Source organism: Prionailurus bengalensis, chromosome D1, assembly GCF_016509475.1.
Source record: "Prionailurus bengalensis isolate Pbe53 chromosome D1, Fcat_Pben_1.1_paternal_pri, whole genome shotgun sequence".
Taxonomy (NCBI): Eukaryota; Metazoa; Chordata; class Mammalia; order Carnivora; family Felidae; genus Prionailurus; species Prionailurus bengalensis.
The window spans coordinates 255,146-278,905 of NC_057346.1; the positions used below are offsets into that span (position 1 = coordinate 255,146).

Below are 23,760 nucleotides of genomic sequence, written 5' to 3' on the forward strand. Positions count from 1 at the left end.
TCCAAAAATTAATCTGATAAACCTAAGTAATATATTAGAAAAGTGAAGACAATAAAGAAATATTTGGAAGTTGAGACTGAAAAAATAATTTTGCAGGAATTGAAAAGAGAAAAAAAACAGTCATTCTCTAAGATATTGACAGCCCTGACTCTAAATTTTTTTTTCAACATTTACTTATTTTTGGGACACAGAGAGACATGAACGGGGGAGGGGCAGAGAGAGAGGGAGACACAGAATCGGAAACAGGCTCCAGGCTCTGAGCCATCAGCCCAGAGCCTGACGCAGGGCTTGAATTCACGGACCGCGAGATCGTGACCTGGCTGAAGTCGGACGCTTAACCGACTGCGCCACCCAGGCGCCCCTTGACAGCCCTGATTCTAATGTTACGGCAACCAAACATGACCTAGATGGTGCTATGCAAGCTAGTACCCCAGAGTGCCTTATAAAAATGATCTTTCCTTGGAAGCCTAATTGTCAAGGAACTTAACTGACTGGCTTAACAAGTTTAACTTTTGATCATTTGATAATTGGATACAGGACCTTGCTAACAGTCTTCGTTCTTGTGCTTATATTGACCATATTAAAGATACAGTTCCTTAAACTGATCATCAAATTATGGTGTACAAGTATGTGCATCAAAGAAAAAATACAAAATACAATTCAGTGTTTGTGATGAAGACTATAAGTGATGTAGAATCACAGGGTGGATAGATATTTCTGAGAACTAGAGTCTGTATAGGATATTAGGCCCTAGTATGAATTGGTGTGTGAGTGATTTGAAATCGCAAGATAGATTGTTGTGTGTTGCTTTGATATAATTTCAAATCCACTCATTTATGTCAAAGACAAAAAAATACTGTTTTTTATATTGAAGTTGTTTTGATATAAGAATTCAGTAGATGTATTGGGATGTCATTGTCTCATCTGCTCTCACCCCTAAGAAGTCAGCAGCTCAGCTGCTGTGGGGGCCCCGCTGGAGGCTCATCAGTGAAGATGTAGGAAGAAGCAACCATGACAAGGGAACACACAGAGTATAAATACTGAGAGTTGGGAGACTACCTGAGAGTGTTCCGTCTGGACATGGCTATTATTTGCTGATTTCAGATCTCTCTCCAAAGACCTTATAACTACTCATACCTGCCACAGGAAAGGAGACAGGCAGTGGTGAAAGCCATGCAGAGGCCCCTTAGCCAAGTGCACCTCACTCATCAACACCAGACTCTTCTTCCCTAGAAACAAGCTCCAGGAACACCAAAATTCACTTTGACTCTAGCAGATGGAGGTCAGATCTTAGTTGGAAAAGGTGCCTCCCCATGTGCCAATTCCTATAAAATTACACCTTGAGGGGCGCCTGGGTGACTTGGTCGGTTAAGCGTCCGACTTCGGCTCAGGTCACGATCTCGCGGTCCGTGGGTTCGAGCCCCGCGTCGGGCTCTGTGCTGACGGCTCAGAGCCTGGAGCCTGTTTCAGATTCTGTGTCTCCCTCTCTCTCTGACCCTCCCCCGTTCATGCTCTGTCTCTCTCTGTCTCAAAAATAAATAAACGTTAAAAATTTTTTTTTTTTTAAATTACACCTTGAGTAAATTTGAACTTGATTCCTTTCATCTCCCCTTGCCTGCAACAATAGTGTGATTAACTTAGCATTAGTTCAGACCATGTGATTTCTTTAATGGTAAATTTAAAACCATTAATTGTCTGGAGATACCTGCACAGTGAACCAGTGTGGGAAAGGGAAACAAAAGGCAAGAGAAATAAAAGCAAGCATGAACTATTGGGATTTCATCAAGATAAAAATCTTCTGCACAGCAAAGCAAACAATCAACAAAACTAAAAGGCAGCCTACAGAACGGGAGAAGATAGTTGCAAATGACATATCAGATAAAGGGTTGGTATCCAAAATCTATAAAGAACTTATCAAACTTCACACCCCAAAAACAAATAATTCTGTTAAAAAAAAATGGGCAGAAGACACAAATACATACTTTTACAAAGGAGACATCCAGATGGCTAACACACATGAAAAGATGCTCAACATCACTCATCATCAGGGAAATACAAATCAAAACCATGATGAGATATCACCTCACACCAGTCAGAATGGCTAAAATTAACAACTCAGGCAACCACAGATGTTGGCAAGGATGCAGAGAAAGGGGAACCCTTTTTCACTGTTGCTGGGAATGCACACTGATGCAGCCACTCTGGAAAACAGTATGGAGGTTCCTCAAAAAATAAAAAATAGAACTGCCCTATAAGCCAGCAACTGCACTACAGATATTTACCCAAAGGATACAAAAGGATACAATACTGCTGATTCGGAGGGGCGTGCACATCCCAATGTGTATAGCAGTGCTATCAACAATAAACAAACTATAGAAAGAACCCAAATGTCCATCCACTGATGAATGGAAAAAGAAGATGTGGTGTATATATACAATGGAATATTACTCAGCCATCAAAAATAATGAAATCTTGTCATTTGAAGAGACATGGAGTTTGAATGTATTATGCTAAGCAAAATAAGTCAGAGAAAGATAAATACCATATGATTTTACTTATATGTAGAAGTTAAGAAACAAAGATGAGCATATGGGAATGGGGGGAATTTTAAAAAAGAGGAGACAGGGGCACCTGGGTGGTACAGTCGGTTAAGCGTCCGACTTCAGCCAGGTCACGATCTCGCGGTCTGCGAGTTCGAGCCCCGCATCAGGCTCTGGGCTGATGGCTCAGAGCCTGGAGCCTGTTTCCGATTCTGTGTCTCCCTCTCTCTCTGCCCCTCCCCCGTTCATGCTCTGTCTCTCTCTGTCCCAAAAATAAATAAACTTTGAAAAAAAATTAAAAAAAAAAAAGAGGAGACAGGGAAAGAAACCACGAGAGACTCTTAAATATAGAGAACTGAGGGTTAATGGAGGAAGGAGGATGGGGCATGGGCTAGGATGGGGCATGGGCTAGAATGGGTGATGGGCATTAAGGCATTTGTGCTGAGCACTGGGTGTGTATGTAAGTGATGATTCACTGAATTCTGCTCCTGAAACCAACATTTCCCTGTATATTAACTAAAATTTAAATTTCAAAATTTTAACAAGATATGTTGGCAAAGACAGTATTAATCTGAGCATCATTTGCTTCCCCAAACCCAAAAGACAACAGACTTCAGTGGACACATGCAAATTTGTGTAGATTAATGCTTGGAAGTAGGCAGATGCCATGTAGTCCACTAGGCTACTTCTGTGACGTGGCCTCTCCAGACACTTGCCCTGTACCAGATCCCTAGACACCTTCCCCTGCATGGCTCCAGGATGCTCAGCAGGCACCCCATCAGCCCACAGACCGTAGTCGGGTGTTATCTGAGACTGTGGAGCCAGGTTGGTCATGAATCACACGCGCCACCGCCAGGCCAGAGGGAGCCCACCACCCAAAAAGCTTTCTTAGACATACCTCTCAAGCGGCCAAGCTCAGTCCCCATTTAGAATGGCTGCCTGTTGATCCCAGGCTTACCAGTCCTCAAGGCTCCCAGGTGTCTCTGCGTGAAGGCCATTCTTGCAGCCCAACGAAGTCGTGGAAGGGCAGTCCAGACTCCTCCACCTGCACCTTCATAAAGCATACGCACCGCTGTGTAGGATATAATTTGGAACAAGCAGGTGCACTATAAACCCAACAGCCTGCTCCGGAGACCGAGACTCAATAGGCACTTGCCCCGTTCATAGCCGCTGGCTTTGGGAACCACCACAGCTCGCTCCTGCGCAGTAAATGCCTTGTCAGCCTGGAGGTGGGGGAGCACTCATTCAGCTGCCTAACCAGCTGGCCAATGGGACCAGCCCCACCCCAGCCTCAAAATCTTTGAGCAGCAGTTTTAAACTGGCTACAATTAGCCGCAATTGGGGCTGGCTGCATAAACAAGCCCCCACGTCCTCCAGAACTCGGCACTCAGGTGTCTCCTCTGGGAGGATAAGACCGTGAACTCAGGTGCACCCGGGCAAAACAGTCCAGTTTCCTTCAATTCTGGCTTAAAGGGAAATACACCCATTTGTGCATGTTCAGGCTGAAAGGTGGATGGGGTTTATGTGTCACCACTAGCCCATCCTGGAGACGCTGCCACACCTGACTCTTGGCCCACGTCCCGGGCTCCCCTGACAAGGACAGCTATGCGCTCCATCAGCATCGTAAGACCCACCCCCGACCAGCGATGGTTCAGATTAGCCTGAATCACTTCAACAGCCCCCAGATTTAGGGGTGGAGGGAGGGGAAAGGCACCGACCCAACACATTCTGAGGTGACGGCGTGAAGTGGTGAAAGTCAGTCCCCACTGAGACTGGTTGCCCGCCTGCCGAGGACCTCGGGGTTCCCGGGAATCAAGGCTCCCAAGTGTCCGTTAGAGAAGAATACATCTGCAGCCACAAAGATGCCAACGGCCAGGCACCGCGCACTTTCCAGCTTTACCTCCCAGGGTGACACAGGGGCACCTGCACAGGACAGGGCTTGGGATCACGTAGAGGCCTTGGGCCGCCCAGGGCGCGCTCCCGTAACCGAAACCGAAACACAGCCTGGCTACCGGCGCATGCGCAGTCGGCACCCAAACACGGGATTCTGGGAAGCCGGCTCTCTGGGACAGCCCGCCTTTCCCAACCGCCCTGAAAGCCTCCAGGGGAAAGAGATCCCACCCCAGAGACTGTTGCAGCGATGGCAGCTTCAGTGTGGTGGCACTCAGTCCTCATGTGGCCTGCTCGCCCAATGCGGTCCCTGATTTGCCAACAATCAAGCCTCTCCCGGAGCCCTTTGTGGGGGGAGTCAACAGCCAGCAGGTCCCCACCAGGTGCCAGAAGGCTGTGCAATTACCCTATGATTTGCCTTCAGGGGAAATATGTGCCTCTGTGACAACTAAGATTACAGGTACCCCCGAATAGCCTGCTCTATGACCCTGCCCTGTCCCAGGTCCCCTTAGCCTGAAGATGCACTTCTGCACCTGCCATCCCACTTCCGGCTGCAGGGGACGCTCTGGTTCCTTGGAGCACGGGGTGACCCCCAGAGCACCTGAATGGCGTCACACCAGAGCAATCTTTGAGAACATGTTTGGCAGTTCCCAATTGGGCGGGATGCCTGATGGGAGCCCAGGCCCCTCCAGCAAGGGAGGCTCCCAGAGTTCCCTCTGGAGGGTAGCCAGACCATTACCTCTGGACCCTCCCTGCCAAGACACTCCAGATTGTTTCCAGCTCTGTCTTCAGGGGCGAAATGAGTGATTGTGTGGGATATGACTTGAATTGTGCAAAAGTTCTATACCCCAGGTGCCCAGCCCCAGTCTGAGGCTCTGCTTATGGTTGTCCCCTTTAAAGTCCAGGCCATCAGACTCTAAGGCACTCCTGCATCCACATTCACCCCACCGTCAGCTGTCTTCTGCCTGTATGTGGGTCAACATTGTCACCAGGCCAGCTTTGCCTTCCATTATCCCCCTTCCTGTTGGTGCCTGGCTGCTCTCCTGTAGCCACCACCCCCCCCCCATCCCCGCTGCCCTGCCCTCCGAAAGCATGGGGTCTCTACACATATAAATCAGTTTATAAGAAAAAGCTGGCATGTGATTAATGCTTTATTTTCTACTGCTTCTTGATTAAAGGGTAACTTTCTTATTAAACATAGTATGAGAAAAAGGAACCGAATGTGTGAAGTTGCTTACGCTCTAAGAGGCGAATGGAAATTAATCAGGAACTACCCAATGTCTGGACAATGCCAACATGACATGGATTTGATACATATGCTAATAAATAAGCTGTGAGCACATAGCAGATATACTAAACCTAAAACAAATGAGTCCACGCTTCATTTTCTACTTTGTGGATGTTGAAGTAGATGTTTCCTTGCAGATGTTTCTTCTTAAGTTTGTTTAGCCATCTAGAATGAATAAATTAAAATAGGCTTCATGGAACTAGCTTCTAGTTCAAAGTCAACTACTTGTATTCTGTTTCTAGTCCTGCTACTGGTAACAGTACCCAGCATATTGCAACAAATATAGTAAATTTTAAACAAAAGTTTTATGAGTGGGGTCTAATATGGCACCTACCCTAAACCATCTTATGATAACTATTATAAAATGATAAAATAATTATGATCAAAATGATAAATACATATTGAAAATTTCCTCAATATTGTGCAGATATTTTCTTTCAAGGATGACATATATCTGACATGAGGGACAACTTTCCATGTCCCTGTCAAGTATTGCTAATGGTCTGTCATTCTTTCCTGCTGACCATAAAAGAGTCTTCAAAATCTTGCGTAACAATATTCCAGACATTTTGTACCACCTGATCAGAGACATGTAAGTTGAAACCTAAATTTTATTAGATTGTATGAGGGTTAAGAGGGGGTGGTATAAAACAATGTAGAAAAGGAATTCAAGAGCCACATCCTTTCTCTACAATTGCTAACATTGGCTGAATGTGGATATTTGCCAAGCACTATTTTCTGAGTCTAAGATATATGAACTCATTTAATCCTTACAAAAACCTAATGAAGGAGATAATGTTAAGTTTTCTTCTTTCTTACCTGTAGAATTAGATAATGAGGCCCAGAAAAGTTAAGAAATTCAGGGAAGAAAAGTCTGCTAGAACTGATACATGAATTCAGCAAAGTCGCAGGATACAAAATTAATGTACAGAAATCAGTTGTATTTTTATACACCAATAATGAAGCAACAGAAAGACAAATAAAGAAACTGGTCCCATTTACAGTTGCACCAACAATCATAAAATACCTTGGAATAAACCTAACCAAAGATGTAAAAGATCTCTATGCTGAAAACTATAGGAAGCGTATGAAGGAAACTGAAGAAGATACAAAGAAATGGAAAAACATTCCGTGCTCATGAATTGGAACAATAGATATTGTTAAAATGTCAATACTACCCAAAGCAATCTACACATTCAATGCAATCCCAATCAAAACTGCACCAGCATTCTTCTCGGAGCTAGAACAAGCAATCCTAAAATTTGTATGGAACCACAAAAGACCCGGAATAGCCAAAGTAATATCGAAGAAGAAGACCAAAGCAGGAGGCATCACAATCCCAGACTTTAGCCTCTACTACAAAGCTGTAATCATCAAGACAGCATGGTATTGGCATAAAAACAGATACATAGACCAATGGAATAGAATAGAGACTCCAGAATTGGACCCACAAATGTATGGCCAACTAATCTTTGACAAAGCAGGGAAGAATAACCAATGGAAAAAAGACAGTCTCTTTAACAAATGCTGCTGGGAGAACTGGACAGCAACATGCAGAAGAATGAAACTAGACCACTTTCTTACACTATTCACAAAAATAAACTCAAAATGGATGAAGGACCTGAATGTGAGACAGGAAACCATCAAAACCCTAGAGGAGAAAGCAGGAAAAAACCTCTCTGACCTCAGGTGCAGCCATTTCTTACTTGACACATCTCCAAAGGCAAGGGAATTAAAAGCAAAAATGAACTATTGGGACCTCATGAAGATAAAAAGCTTCTGCACTGCAAAGGAAGCAATCAACAAAACTAAAAGGCAACCAATGGAATGGGAAAAGATATTTGCAAATGACATATCAGACAAAGGGCTAGTATTCAAAATCTATAAAGAACTCATCAAACTCCACACCTGAAAAACAAATAATCCAGTGAAGAAATGGGCAGAAGACATGAATAGACACTTTTCTAAAGAAGACATCCAGATGGCCAATAGGCACATGAAAAGATGCTCAACGTCGCTCCTCATCAGGGAAATACAAATCAAAACCACACTGAGATACTACCTCATGCTGCTCAGAGTGGCTAAAATGAACAAATCAGGAGACTACAGATGCTGGAGAAGATGTGGAGAAACGGGAACTCTCTTGCACTGTTGGTGGGAATGAGAATTGGTGCAGCTGCTCTGGAAAACAGTGTGGAGGTTCCTCAAAAAATTAAAAATAGACCTACCCTATGACCCAGCAAGGGCACTGCTAGGAATTGACCCAAGGGATACAGGAGTGCTGATGCACAGGGCCACTTGTACCCCAATATTTATAGCAGCACTTTCAGCAATAGCCAAATTTTGGAAAGAGCCTAAATGTCCATCAACTGACGAATGGATAAAGATGTGGTTTATATATACAATGGAATACTACTTGGCAATGAGAAAAAATGAAATCTACCCATTTGTAGCAACATGGATGGAACCGGAGAGTGTTATGCTAAGTGAAATAAGTCAGGCAGAGAAAGACAGATACCATATGTTTTCACTCTTATGTGGGTCCTGAGAAACCTAACAGAAGACTGGGGGGAGCGGTGGGGGGAGGAAAGTTACAGGGAGGGAAGGAGGCAAACCATAAGAGACTCTTAAATGCTGAGAACAAACTGAGGGTTGATGGGGGGTGTGGGAGAGGGGAAAGTGGGTGATGGGCATTGAGGAGGACACCTGTTGGGATGAGCACTGGGTGTTGTATGGAAACCAATTTGATAATAAATTATATATTAAAAAAAAGAAATTCAGGGAAGAATGAACACCTGGTAATCTTCAGAGCTGGCATTCAAGCCCACACATTCTGGGTCTCGATCCTATACTCTGAACTACCAGGCTGAAAATAACTGTAGGAGTGGCGGGTAACATATAGTGACTAGAAAAAGTTGGAATCATGAAAAGAAAGAAAGAAATGATAGGACAAGAATCAAAAACCAAATCAATATTTATAAGCATAATGTTTTTTGTAGGTTCAAAACTATGCTTTGAAAATGTATTTTACCATATATGTGTATTATGTGCATATACTGGATGTGCATTTTATGAATATATATTATACATTATGATAAACTATATAGATGTATATATGTGTACATACCTTCTTCTACAATAACAAGTCATATCAACAATATGGCAACATGTTAAGAGTTTTTGAAATATAAGGAAACACAAAATTTGACCTTTTCCAATTATTCCAAAGGCTAGTGCATTTTCTGAAGAAGAGTGAAGGGTAAATGTCAGATGGCGAAATCGCAGCATACTGAAAAGGTTAAGGCAGAAGCAGAATGTTGCTATAGTTCTTTCAGTCTGAGACATGATAGTGAGTAAACTTATTTTATTCTGAAATAATTCTTTATGGTGAAATGAAACTCTATTTTCCTGGGCAATTATTGGAACAAAAATGCAAGATAGTGGAGTTCAAGACTCACTTCCCAAATGTCATTACTAAGGTTTTTTCTAATGATTTAGAAAGAAATTCATAATGTTTGTGTATTTCCTTGAGCACCTGCCTGTCTACCTACTGTTTATTGGTGGACAGTGACAAAAGCCTATGGCTTGCAGTATAAACATTATAAACAGAAGAAAGGTGAACATTTTTTCAGATTTTGTACCTACTTCTTTTTCATGGTTTTTACTTCAGTGTTCTAGATAACATCGTACTTAAGGTGTAACTGTTATGAACATGATCTGGTAGGTGTAATTCCCCTTAACGTCAAATGAGGTGGCTACTTAATATGTCATTTTCATAAGAGTCTGAAAAACATGAATCAATAGCCCTATGATCCACTTACCCTGGATAAATTATCCATCACATGACATTAGCAAAAAAAAAAAAAAAATCATACAGTTGGTCAGTGTCTCTAGCTATTTTCTCTTAGCTTTTGTTAACTAACAAAAACCCAACCAATTACACTTTAAAGATTTAACTGGCTCTATGAACCAGTTCTTCAACCGGGCAGCAGCCCTCTAGCAGGTAGAGGGCAGCTCCAAAGGGCTACACAAAAGTAAAGGTTTTTAAAGATAGAAGGGGAATGGAAAAAAGGAATTAGCAAAGAATCCATTATTTTAGGCAAGGTCGCCCTTGTAAGGGGAATTAAAGGAGACTGTCAGTTCATTTCCTAGTGCTTACCAGGAAATCCCCATGTTGACTGGTTAAAGGTTACATTCCTGGGGGTTGAAGCTGTACTTAGGTTAGGTACTATGTCTTGGTTTGCTGATGTGGGGCCTTAACTAAGTGACACCATTTGGGGCCTATGGTTTTCTTTTTAACAGTACAAAAGTCTCAAAAATTGATTCCAACATAAAAGTTTTTATAACTTGTGACTAGGTGTTACCATTGAATTCATCCTGGGAAGATGCTTGAAAAAATGACTGTGGAGACTTTCATGGCTGTAGCTGTAATATATACAGAGTAAAGAAGAAAATTCAGTCAATCATTATAACGATTAGAAAAAAAATAATCTGCGTTAATTAGCCAGGTCTTCCAGAGCTTTCGTGGAAGGCTAGTCACATATAAAAGTAAAGTCTCACACTATGAGTCAACATTTTGTACAGTAACAGATGTTTAGCTATTTTCAACTTCCATCCCTGTTAGGATGCTGGACTATACTCCTACACAACCTTTGAGTAACTTGCTCAGTTGGAAAGCTCATTAGATAGAGTTCCTGAGTACAATGTAGAGGTGTGTGTTAGGAATTCATATTCTTTTCTGCTTCTCCAGTGACTCAATCTGCACACTTTATACCAAAGGGCAGAGACTCTAACTAGTGTAGGAACCCATCTCTGGCACCATTCAGTGTAGCTGTGGGGACCATTGGCGTGACTCTCATAACCACCACCACCCCCCAATTGGCACACAATGATGAAGGAAAATTTCAGACTGAAGAAGGAGGTCATATCTGCTTGTTAGAACAAATGCAGTTCATACCTAAATGTCACTTGGAGAAACGTCTCTTCCTTTGCCTTGATGCTGGCAGGCTGGGCCAGGAGACCCAGAGGGGGTCCTTCAGGACCAGCCAAGAGGGTCCTGGGCCACACCAAGGATGGAAATGAAGCATGAGCCAGCAGGAGGTGAAAGCAGAGTTAATTGAAGGTATAGAGAAAATGCAGGTACGGACCGAGTGTCCGGCAGACTCATAAAGGAGACAGTCTTGTCTTTGTTCGGGGTCTGGGTTTTTTGTTTTGTTTTGTTTTGTTTTGAGGATTAGGTCTGGTGCACCTGTCCTCTCAGGCATCCAGGAACTGGTGAGAACAAAGACAAGGGCCCAGCTGTTATTCCCTGGAGCCAGGAGGTCTTAGCATTAAGATGTTTAGTTCTGGAGGTCTGGAATACGGGTATAATAGCTTCATCTGGTCACCCTTACCCGGCCCTTTCTTAGATATTACCTGTTCTAGAGAAATCGTTAACTTCTTGTCTCTCACATGGACGACATTCACTGTTTGCATTCAAGGCATGTGTAGAGGGGGATGCCAGTTCCTTGCAAGAATAGAAGCCAGAAAAGGAGCAAAAAGTCTATTTTTATGGAGTCTTCAGTTTCTCTCAGCCTGAAACTGGAAATTGGTCCTGACAGTGATGCTACCGGTTGGTCGGTCTGCCTGGTTGGCAAATACTGCCACATGGTCTGGATGGATAGGACAGACTTCTCAAAGTCAATCTGTTCTCCTCACCAAGTTACAGCCACTGGATTTACTATTTCTTTCTGCAGAACCTAGTGTCCCCCACACATGCCCAGCTCTTGGCCCTGCTCACACTGTCTCCACCCCCTAATGTACATCCCCATCTATTATTTTTTTTAATATGCAATCCTTTCAAAGCCAGATCTTCTCTTTACCCACACCCTTCCATGATTAACACCATTGTCTGTCTCTGCATTGGCAAGTAATGGACTTTAGGGTGTTCAGATACAGCCCATTTTTCCTCACCTGGAGACTGAAAGGTGAGTTTTACAGTGAGACAACCACGCTCCAGTATTTTCTGTCAAGACCACAGGTAAATGTGAAGCCTCTGTTGTGAGGCAAGTCTGGGTTTTGTTCCCAGCTCTGGCACCTATTCTATATTTAACTTACTTAGTTTCTAAAAGCCTCAGTCTTCTCATTTCTAAAACGAGGGTATTAATAGTGTTTACCTCATACAGTTGTTATCAGCATAAAGTTAGATTAAATTCAATAATGCATGGAAAGCACTTATCATGTACCTGCACACAGTAGGGACTCAGGAAACCTTTCTTGTAGTTGTGTGCTTCTTATACTCCTGTTTCTTTACTGGGCTGTAAGCTCTTTGAGGTCAGACATTCATTTTTCATTTTTGGTCCCTAGCAAAGTTTTAAGCAGACAGTAGATTCTGGTCACCCATTTGATATACGTAGTAAAACCATACTGAACTTGTGTTAATTCTCAGTTTCAGAGGAATACAAATAGCAGAGTAAAACGAGGCAGTGGGACTTCATTTTGTTCACTGGTAGTAGGTCTGCTATGAGGTGTGACTGTGGCTTGGCCTCCAGGAAGCAGCTGTATGGTCAGAGTCAGACATCACTGTGCTGCCCTCCTTACAAGCGTCCAGAAAGCACCGAATTTGAGCAGACAAATATGGCCGAGAGAACAGGATGAACAAACACATTTAATCTGATTAATCATTTTATTTTTATATGTTAGGCTGACTACAACAGGAATACAAGAGTTAAAGCCAATGGCCTTGACACTTGTGCGGAATAGTCATGCTTATGGCCATCCTCTGACAATATGCCTTTAATTAAGCTCTTGTTGGAATTTTTAAAAACCTTTCTTAAAACGTGGTTGGTTTATTTTCGTGTTCCAATTGAAAGGAAATTGGAAGAGGTGCCAATTTCGTTGTACTCTGAGGAAATCTACTGACTTCAGGACATATTAGTTTTGCACAGTCACAGAGGTAGCACTTGATGACTGAGAAAGCCACAGTCATCCCTGTTGCAGGTCCCAAAACTTTCATCTTGTCAGGTCAACCCAACTTAAAAGACACTGAGTAATGTGAGTATCTTTTCTAGATTCTTTGGAGTCAAGCCCATTTGCTGTCACAGAGCACCCCTTGGCATAGAGGCCAATCTCCTTCATGGCACAACACAAGGCTTTGTGGATGTTAGGTTATTTTAACTTGCTAATAGTGCATTTGCTATGAGGCTGGTTTTTACAACTTCTGGCTCAAATACTGTCACAAAACATTTGAAAGCCTACCTTTTCTGTACTACTAAATAACTTCTCAGTAAATAACACCCACAAATACAAAATCACTGAGTGCAAATTTCAGTTGCATTTTGTGATCTGGTTACATAAAACTACTTTGACTTAAATTAATTCAAAGTTGGGGCTAACTAGATTTTTGTGACTATTTTATCTCTAAAATGAAGTTAAAAATTTGCACTTGAAACCTCTCTTTACTGAATTTAAAGAAACATTTCCAGTTAATACCCAGCATCATTTAAATGTTGGTAGTCTGTGTAGTTGAAAAGATGAACTTTCACCTCTCTCTTTTAATTGTTGTAGATATTGCTTCACATCGTAAGAGCAGCCTACGTGGATGCCTACAAATGCACATCCCTGCTTCATATATTTTGACAGAGGGTAGAACACACTGAGAATAAAGGTAAGTATTTGCAAGTTCCCTCCACAGCTTCCTTTATACTCAATGCCAAATGTGGGATTTGCCTGTAAATGCCTCAAAAAGAGCACAACATTATGCTATAATTGGACCAAATAATCATAATCAGTTGTGACTTTGATACTTCTCCAATAAAGGATTCATTATTTGGACAATAATTTTTCAGTCACAGTAAAAATCAAAAGATAAAGAGGTTTTGAGAGTCCATATTGGCTACAAAAGAAAACAGGACAAGCATTTCATACACACTTTTCTATGTGCACTCGCGTGTGTATGCATATGCACATGCACATACACACACAAACTAAACCATGTTCCCAGGGCTCGGTAGAGGAAGCACTTTTTCACTGTTAAGTGTAACGTCTTCAAAGAGGTGAACTGGCAAATTTAGGAAAGATTTAACCCAATTTTGCACAGATATTACCAATCATATTCTGTGAGGGCTTAGAGCAGATGATTAAATAGCATTTTCCAAACAGCTACAGATTATCTGTCCCTAGATTTCAGGGCTGGAAGTCACCATCAGGGAATCCATAAGGTAGGCAAGCAGTTACCTGAAATCACCTTCAAGGTAAAGACCACACGGAGAGTGTGCTGTGTCAGCCTCCTACCAGCCAAGACAATCCCCAGGCAGACACTAGATAGCAATCACAGCATCACGATTGTTATGCTCAAGAAAACATCAAATAGTTGGGCATAATTTTCACCATAATCTGCAAACTTTAGCCTGAACAATGAAATTTAATCACCAAAAATATTAAATATTAGGGTTTCAGATAATGGAATTTCCCAAGTTATCTTTGGACATTTTCTTGTCTAAAAGATGGTCACAATGGCACTTAAAAAATAAACTGGAAAATAATATGGCTTCAAGTAGACAAATAAATAGTATTTTTAATGGACATCTTTGCATTATCTATTGCCTTCCTCTTGCTTTGGTTCCGTTGATAATTTCTCCCCAAGTTTTCTAATAAGTTCTGCGAGGTCTTCTGAATTCTGAGTTTTCTCTTCAAGGAGCTCATAGCGGAGGCTTGAGATGTCCTGTTTAATTTCCTTCAGTTCCCCTTTAAAAAACAAGAGAGATAGGAAGTCAACTATCAATATATAATGCAGAGAAACTAGTGATTCCGGGACAGAATGAAATCAGTCAGTTCCACACACATCTGTAGTTTGAATCCTTTCAAAGGAAAAAACTTCCTAAGGGGGCAGGTTTCAATTTTCTCAGCTAAAGCTTTTGGTTAATGAAAAGGTTATAGAGAAAAAATTATAACAAAAGTCCCAAGGAAATTGGAAGAGGTGCCAATTCCGTCGGACTCTGAGGAAATCTGCTGACTTGAGGACCTATTAGTTTTGAACAGTCACAGGGGTAGCACTTGATGGTAGTGCCTTCTACTGAGAAAGCCACAGTCATTACTGTTGCAGGTCCCAAAACTTACATCTTGTCAGGTCAACCCAACTTAAAAGACACTGAGGAATCTGAGTATCTTTTCTAGATTCTCTAGTAAAAAGGAAACATTCATGGCAAATGTTTGCAGGATTGGGGGCAAGAGCCTTTTACTTTTCCCAACCACTTCCTCATCCCTGCAAGCCACTCCCCAAAAGCAACAGTTACTTATGTCACAAGTGACACCTGCCCCAACTCTGGAAAAACAGCCTATTTTCCGACACTATTTAGTAGCGCAGACGGTTGGTAAGACCGTCCCTCTCTTCCCTAGGAGGCTCACCCTCCCCAAACCGCTCTCTCCAGCTTTCCTCCAGCTCTACATCAGGGCTGCACCCACACTCAGGCTCAGGGGCCGGCTGGTCCCTGTTCAGCTCACCTTCATTCACGTCGTCACTCTCCCGATCTATCTGGGCCTGTAAGACGTATCTTTTAATGAGCCTCTTCATAATTTTCTAGACAAAGGAGAAACCCAGCTCAGTTTTATGTTTATGACAAATCTTTCATTTGGAATAACTGTCTGGGTCTTTCCCCTGCAAGGACCTTAGAAGTAATGCTAACAAAGACTAAGAGGATTTATCTGACATGGAATGCACACTGTCGGCAAATTATTACAGCAATTTTTACATTACCAGCGCTAATGACTCACAAGTTAATTCTTGAGAAAAGAATAGGCTTAGAAAAAACATCTACCCCTTGATGTTTACTGCTTATATTTTACTTGCAAAGTAGTAGAGCAAAACAATGCCTTTCATTTGTGGAGGTTGACGGTGTGTATAGTACTGGATGTGGAAATGGCAAATTAAGCAAACATACACTCATTTATGTTTTGACCTCCCTTACCAAGAAAGGTAGTTTTGATTTTATACTTGCTAATAATTCAGAAATGTCTAGTTTCTTTTTTTTTAGTGCATTACTTCTATTTTTTAAAATTTACATTAACATATAGTGTAATAATGATTTCAGGAGTAGAATGCAGTGATTCACTCCCTACATAGAACACCCAGTGTTCATCGCAACAAGTGTCTTCCTTAATGCCCTTTGCCCATTTAGCCCTTCCCCCACCCACAATCCCTCCAGTAACCCTCAGTTTGTTCTCTATATTTAAGAGTCTCTTATGTTTCCCCCCTCCCCGTTTTTATATTAGTTTCCTTTCCCTTATGTTCATCTGTTTTGTATCTTAAAGTCCTCATATGAGTGAAGTCATGATATTTGTCTTTCTCTAATTTTGCTTAGCGTAATACATTATAGTTCCATCCACATCGTTGCAAATGGCAAGATTTCATTATTTTTGATTGCTGAGTAATATTCCAGTGTGTGTGTGTGTGTGTGTGTGTGTGTGTGTGTGTGTGTATAGACACACACTCCACATCTTCTTTATCCATTCATCTGTCAATGGACATTTGGGCTCTTTCCATAGTTTGTCTCTTGTCCATAGCACTGCGATAAACATTAGAGTATACGTACCCCTTCAAAACAGCATACCTATATCATTTGGATAAATACCTAGTAGCGCAATTGCTGGGTCTTAGGGTAGTTCTATTTTTTAATTTTTTGAGGAACCTCCGTAACGTCTTCCAGAGTGGCTGTACCAGTTTGCATTCCCACCAGGAGTGCAAAAGGGTTTCTCTTCCTCCACATCCTCGCCAACATCCATTGTTGCCTGAGTTGTTAATTTTAACCATTCTAACAGGTGTGAGGTGATATTTCATTGTGGTTTTGATTTGTTCTCCCTGATGATGAGTGATGTTGAGCATTTTTTCATGTGTCTGTTTGCCATCTGGATGTCTTCTTTAGAAAAGTGCCTATTCATGTCTTTTGCACATTTCTTCACGGGATTATTTGGTTTTTGGGTGTTGAGTTTGATAAGTTCTTTATAGATTTCGGATACTAATCCTTTATCTGATACGTCATTTGCAAATAACTTCTCCCATTCCATTGGCTGCCTTTTAGTTTTGCTGATTGTTTCCTTTGCTGTGCAGAAGCTTTTTGTTTTGATGAGGTCCCAGTAGTTCATTTTTGCTTTTGTTTCCCTTGCATCCAGAGATATGCTGAGTAAGAAGTTGCTGTGGCCAAGGTCAAAGAGGTTTTTTCCTGATTTCTCCTCTAGGATTTTGACGGCTTCCTGTCTTATGTTTAGGTCTTTCATCCATTTTGAGTTTATTTTTGTGTATGGTGTAATAAAGTGGTCCAGGTTCATTCTTATGCATGTCAGTGTCCAGTTTTCCCAGCACCATTTTTAAAGAGACTGTCTTTATTCCATTGGATATTCTTTCCTGCTCCATCAAAGATTAGTTGGATATATGTTTGCAGGTCCATTTCTGGGTTCTCTACTCTGTTCCACTGATCTATGTGTCTGTTTTTGTGCCAGTACCATACTGTCTTTATGATTACAGATTTGTAATACATTTTGAAGTCTGGAATTGTGATGTCTCCAGCTTTGGTTTTCTTTTTCAGAACTGCTTTAGCTATTCAGGGTCTTTTCTGGTTCCATACAAATTTTAGGATTGTTTGTCCTAGCTCTGTGAAGGATGCTGGTGTTATTCTTACAGGGATTGCTTTGGGTACTATTGACATTTTAGCAATATTTGTTTCTCCAATCCATGAACATGGAATATTGCCCCCCTTTTTTTGGTGTCTTCTTCAGTTTCTCTCATAAACTTTTTATAATTTTCGGTGTATAGACTTTTCACCTCTTCGGTTAGCTTTATTCCTAGGTATTTTATGTTTTGTGGTACAATTATAAATGGTACTGATTCCTTGATTTCTCTATCTGCTGCTTCATTATGGGGGTATCGAAATGCAACCAATTTCTTTGCATTGATTGTAAATCCTGTGACTTTGCTGAATTCATAGATCAGCTTTAGATGTTTTTGGTTGAAATCTTTTGGGTTTTCCATATAGAGTATCATGTCATCTGAGAAAAGTCGAAGTTTGACTTCCTCCTTGCTGATTTGGATGACTTTTATATCTTTGTGTTGTCAGATTGCTGAGGCTAGGACTTCCAACTATGTTAAAAAACAGTGGTGAAAGTGGACACCCCTGTCATGTTCCTGACCTTGGGGGAAAGTTCTGTTTTTCTGCATTAAGGATATTAGCTGTGGGTCTTTTGTATATGGCCTTTATGATCTTGAGGTCTGATCCTTCCATCCCTATGTTCTCGAGGGTTTTTATCAAGAAATGATGCTGTATTCTGTCAAATGCTTATTCTGCATCTATTGAGAGGATCGTGTGGTTTTTATTCTTTCTTTTATTGATGTGATGCACCACATTGATTGTTTTGCGGATATTGACTCAGCCCTGTACTGGATTCAACAATACATTAAAAGAATCATTCACCACGATCCCACTTGAATAAGTTTGGAAGTTTTCCTTCCATTTCCAGTTTTTGGAACAGCTTCCAAAAGTAGGTGTTAACTCTTCTTTAAATGTTTGGTAGAATTCCCCTGGAAACCCATCCAGCCCTAGACTCTTGTTTGTTGGGAGATTTTGGATTACTAATTCGATTTCTTTACTGGTTATGGGTCTGTTCAAATTTCCTATTTCTTCCGGTTTCAGTTTTGGTATTTTATATGTTTCTAGGGATTTGTCCATTTCTTTCAGATTGCCCAATTTATTGGCATATAATTTCTCATAATATTCTCTTATTATTGGTTTCATTTCTGCTGTGTTGGTTGTGATCTCTCCTCTTTCATTCTTGATTTTATTTATTTGGGTCCTTTCCTTTTTTTTTTGATCCAACTGGCTAATGGTTTATCAATTTTGTTAATTCTTTCCAAGAACCAGATCTTGGTTTCATTGATCTGTTCTACTGTTTTGTTGTTGTTGTTGTTGTTGTTGTTGTTGTTGTTGTTGGTTTCGACAGCATTGACTTCTGCTCTAATCTTTATTATTTCCCATATTCTGCTTGTTTGGGGTTTTATTTGCTGTTCTTTTTCCAGGTCTTTAAGGTGTATGTTAGGTTGTGTATCTGAGACCTTTCTTCCTTCTTTAGGAATGGCTGGATTGCTATATGCTTCCCTCTTATGACTGCTTTCACTGCATCCCAGAGGTTTTTGGGCCGTCATGTTATTTTAATTGGCTTCCATGTACTTTTTAATTTCCTCTTTAACTTCTTGGTTAACCCATTCCTTATTTAGTAGGAAGTTCTTTAATCTCCAAGTATTCATTGTCTTTCCAATTTTTTTCTTGTAGTCGATTTTGAGTTTCATAGTGTTGTGGTCTAAAAATATGCATGGTATGATCTTGATCTTTTTGTACTTGTTGAGGCCTGATTTGTGTCCTAGTATGTGATCTATTCTGGAGAATGTTCCATGTGTACTCAAGATGAATGTGTATTCCACTGCTTTAGGATGAAATGTTCTGAATATATCTGTTAAGTCCATCTGGTCCAGTGTGTAATTCAAAGCCATTGTTTCCTTGTTGATTTTATGCTTGGATGATCTGTCCATTGTTGTAAGTGGGGTGTTGAAGTCCCCTGCTATTATGGTATTATTATCAAGGAGTTTCTTTATGTTTGTGATTGACTGATTTATATATTTGGGTTCTCTCAGGTTGTGGGCATAAATGTTTACAATTGTTAGGTCTTTTGGTGGATATACCCCTTAATTATGATATGATTCCCTTCCTCACTTCTTGTTACAGTCTTTATTTTAAAATCTAGATTGTCTGATATAAGAATGGCTACTCCAGCTTTCTTTTGGCAACCATTAGCACGACAGATGTTTCTCCATCCCCTTACTTTCAATCTGAAGGTGTCTTTAGGTCTAAAGTGGATCTCTTGTAAACAGCATATAGATGGATCTTGTTTTCTTATCCATTTTGATACCCTTTGTCTTTTGATTGGAGCATTTAGTCCATTGACATTTAGAGTGAATACTGAAAGATACGAATTTATTGCCATTATGTTTCTTGTAGAGCTGGAGTTTCTGGTGGTGTTCTCTGGTCCTTTCTAGTCTTTGTTGGTTTTGGTATTTTTTGTTTTCTTTTGTTTTGTTTTGTTTTGCTTCATCTTTTCTCCCCTCAGAAAGTCCCCCTTAAAATTTCTTGCAGGACTGGTTTAGTGGTCATGAACTTCTTTAGTTTTTGTTTGTCTGGGAAACTCTTTATCTCTCCTATTTCGAATGACAGCCTTGCTGGATAAACAATTCTTGACTGTTTATTTTTCCAATTCAGCATGTTGAATATATCCTGCCACTCTTTTCTAGCCTGCCAAGTTTCTGTGGATAGGTCTGCTGTGAACCTGATCTGTCTGCTTTTGTAGGTTAAGTATTTTTTTCCTTGCTGCTTTTGTAATTCTCTCCTTGTCTGTGTATTTTGTGAATTTGACCATGATATGCCTTGTTGATGGTTGGCTTTTGTTCAATCTAATGGGAGCTCTCTGTGCTTCTTGGATTTCAATGTCTTTGTCTTTCCCCAGGTTAGGAACATTTTCCATTATGGTTTGCTCACATAAGCCTTCTACCCCTTTTTCTCTCTCTTCATCTTCTGGGATTCCTATGATTTGGATGTTATTCCTTTTTAATGAGTCACGGAGTTCTCAAATTCTTGTATCATTCTTTTGCCTTAATTTCCCTCTTTTTTCTCTACTTCATTATTTTCTGTAATTTTGTCTTCTGTATTGCTGATTCACTGCTCTGCCTCATCCATCCATGCTGCCGTGGCATCCATTCAACATAGCATGTCAGTTATAGCATTTTTAAAAAAAATTTTTTAACATTTATTTATTTTTGGGACAGAGAGAGAGCATGAACGGGGTGGGTCAGAGAGAGAGGGAGACACAGAATCTGAAACAGGCTCCAGGCTCTGAGCTGTCAGCACAGAGCCCGAGGTGGGGCTCGAACCCACGAACTGCGAGATTGTGACCTGGGCTGAAGTCGGACGCTTAGCCGACTGAACCACCCAGGCACCCCAGTTATAGCATTTTTAATTTCATCCTGACTAGATTTTACTTCTTTCATCTCTGCAGAAAGGGATTTATGCTTTTTTCAAACCCAGCTAGTTCTTATTATCATGATTCTAAATACTAGTTCAGACATCTTGCTTATATCTGTGTTGATTAAGTCCCTGGCTATCATTTCTTCCTGTTCTTTCTTTTGGGGTGAATTCCTTCATTTTGTCATTTTGGAAGAAGAAAAAGAATTAGTAAAATAAAAAATAAAATTATAAAGTTAAAAACAACACAAAAAATTAAATAAAGGGAGCTAGATCCTAGATATGTTTTGATTTGGTTTTGAAATAAACTTGATAGAATAGAGAAAAAAGGGAAAGAAAAAAGGTAAGAAAAAATTTTAAAATGTTTAAAAATTATACAATAAAATAAAATGAAACAAAGTAAAATAGAATTTAAAATTTTACAAAAAAGAAAAAGTGTAGTAAAAATATTTTTAAAAGTCTTAAACTGAAAAAAAAATAAATTTTTCTCTTTCTGTATCCAAGAATAAGAAAAAAAAAAAAGAATAGATGGACCAGAGAACACAATGAAATCCAAAATAAATTACATCCAGTTTTCCCTAAAAATCTAACTAGGATGCACTTTATAGTCTGTGTAGTAAGTAGGTGGAGAGACTTGTGGTGGTCCTCTAGGGCATGTTCTTGGAGGGCTCAATTGGGTAGGGCTTGGTGTAACAGCTCCGTTCTCCACTAGGTGGTGCTGCTTAGCTTAATGGGGTTATAGGTGTGGCGTGCATGTGTGTTTATGCACAGGTGTGGGAGAGGTAAAAATGGCATCACCCAGCTTCACAGTCTCTAGCACCAGAATTCTATGCTCTCACTCAGTGGCAATCAAGCACCCCTCCTTTGTCTCTGGCTTCTGTCTGCTCCCTGCTTCTACACTGTCTGTGTCCAAGCTGTCAGCCTGCCAGGCAGCACCTCTCTCCCAAATTTTATCTCAGATGGGGCTGTGTTTCCAAACCCCTCACTTCTGAGAGCCCTACAGTTTGGACCCCCTCCAACATTCTGAGGGAGGGTCTCACCGGGCAATGGCCAGGTGCTAGCTTGCCCCAGGTAACATTAGTGTGGCTGCGCTCTTGCAGAGGTTCAGAGAATGTGGCTGGGTGCCTGCTTGCCCCAGGAAAAGTTCAGGTGCTCACACGGCAGCAGAGGCTCAGAGATTATGGCAAAACACAACACACAGCTAGCACCAGGTTTAACCATGCCCTGGCATCTTTGTTCCAATACCAGAAAACATGGCTGTTCTCTGGGGTCCACTGGGACCTTTTCCTATGGGGAGGTTGTATGGCCTCCACCAAATGCCCTCCTAGCAGAGGAACGGCTTCTCCCCTGCGGCCCATGGACCCCTCAGACCTCACTGTATGCTCCTAGGGATTCAGAGCTCTGTCAGAACTCCCTATCAGAGCTCTGCCAGGTATTGAGCTGAGGAGTTTCCAACTCTGTGTTCCCCTGTTTATAGAGTCCTAATGGTACTGAAACCCTCTTCTTTCTCCTTTCTCCCTTTTTTGTTCAATCCATTGTGGGTGTTTTCACTCTCTTTCTCTCCATCTACTTTCAGGGGGAGTGCTCTTCCTATACTATACCGCCTGTCTCTGTCCCCTCTCTGCAAACAAAAACAGCTCCCTACCCTTCACAGCTTCTCTCTCCCCCAGTTCGCCTCTCTGTGCCATGTACATGCTGAGTTCTGTGGTTCAAGTTAAGCAGATTGTTTTGTTAATCCTAACATCAATTTTCCAGGTGTGAAAAATGGGTTGTGCTGATCTAGCTGCATTTCGGGGATGAGAGACGCCGAGAACTTCCAGGCTGCTCCACCATCTTGCCCCTCCCAGTGCACTGGAATGTCTAGTTTCAATGTAACAAAGTTTTCCCCCATCTGGGCTTCAACCATGAGAATGTTGGAAATGCAGGAGGTTCAGTACCATGTGCAGGAAGTCCTGGGTGGATATATAGTTAAACCAAATCTAACTCTCTAAACCCCAAATTAAATGGTGGACAGTAAAATTCCACTTTTAAGAACTCATTCTAAGGATGCAACTGGGTGCATGGACAATGTTCATAGTAGTACTACTTATAATAGTAGGAAAAAACCGTTAAAGTTCCATCAATAGGAAATTATTTTAATTATCATATATTTGTACAAAGAGTACTATACATCCATTAAAATTAATATAAATATGTTTTGTGAAGTGAAAAACTGTTAGCCATTATTTAAGTACTATTAACTCCTTTATACATTATATGTACAGTTATATAATATTGAAGTACATGTAAAATTATACATATACACATAATCACCTGGCAGAATATCACCAAATAAGTAGTCTTTAAATCTCAGTAGTGGGTTTTGAGGTACACTTTATTCTCTCCTGTATGTTTTTTTGTGAGGATAGAGTTTTTACAATGAACATATAGGCCTTTTACAATGAACACGTAGACTCTAAGCTCTGGGATGCCAAGACTTCATCTATTTTATTTACTTACGTATCTCCAGTCCTTAGAAAGTATAGGCACATATTTGTTGAATTCATGCATTATTTTGATATTGAGAAAAACAACATAATAGTTCATTTTCACTTAAAGAATCACATAGTTTGGGATTTTAAATATTACAAATAACTAGTCTTAGTTTTCTAAAAAGAAAAAAATCATGCTTACCTGATACTTTCCTGGAGGATTATTGAAACTATTTAACTGGAAATCTTGTGAGCTCCTTATACTTGATTGTTTACTATGCCCAAGCTGTAATTTGAAAAGAATCAAAAATTCTTATTTTTCTTCTAAATAATGTAACGATATTTATTAGTTATATATAGGAATTTATAAGTTACATATGTAAATTTTTCATTTAATTTGTTTTATAGTCTATCTTCCAAGACAAACCAGAGGCACCTGAGGGGTGCTGGATCTCTCAATGGTTATTCAAGGTTGTCTGAGGACTTTCATAGACTTCATGGCTATCAGTCATGTAGTCATGACAGTCATGCTTTAA

At 40.7% G+C, this 23,760-nt stretch overlaps 1 protein-coding gene across 1 annotated transcript in view; it reads right to left on the minus strand.

The window, feature by feature from the left end:
- Positions 1-12,363: 12,363 nt before the first annotated feature.
- TRPC6 (transient receptor potential cation channel subfamily C member 6) overlaps positions 12,364-23,760 on the minus strand; it is a 130,381-nt gene continuing 118,984 nt past the window's right edge. The window contains exons 11-13 of the mRNA XM_043579154.1: positions 23,427-23,510; positions 15,199-15,274; positions 12,364-14,442 (exon numbers count right to left, since the gene is read on the minus strand). Of these exons, the coding sequence (XP_043435089.1) occupies positions 14,291-14,442; positions 15,199-15,274; positions 23,427-23,510 (312 nt within the window). The 3' untranslated portion in view covers positions 12,364-14,290. The remainder of the gene's footprint in view (positions 14,443-15,198; positions 15,275-23,426; positions 23,511-23,760) is intronic.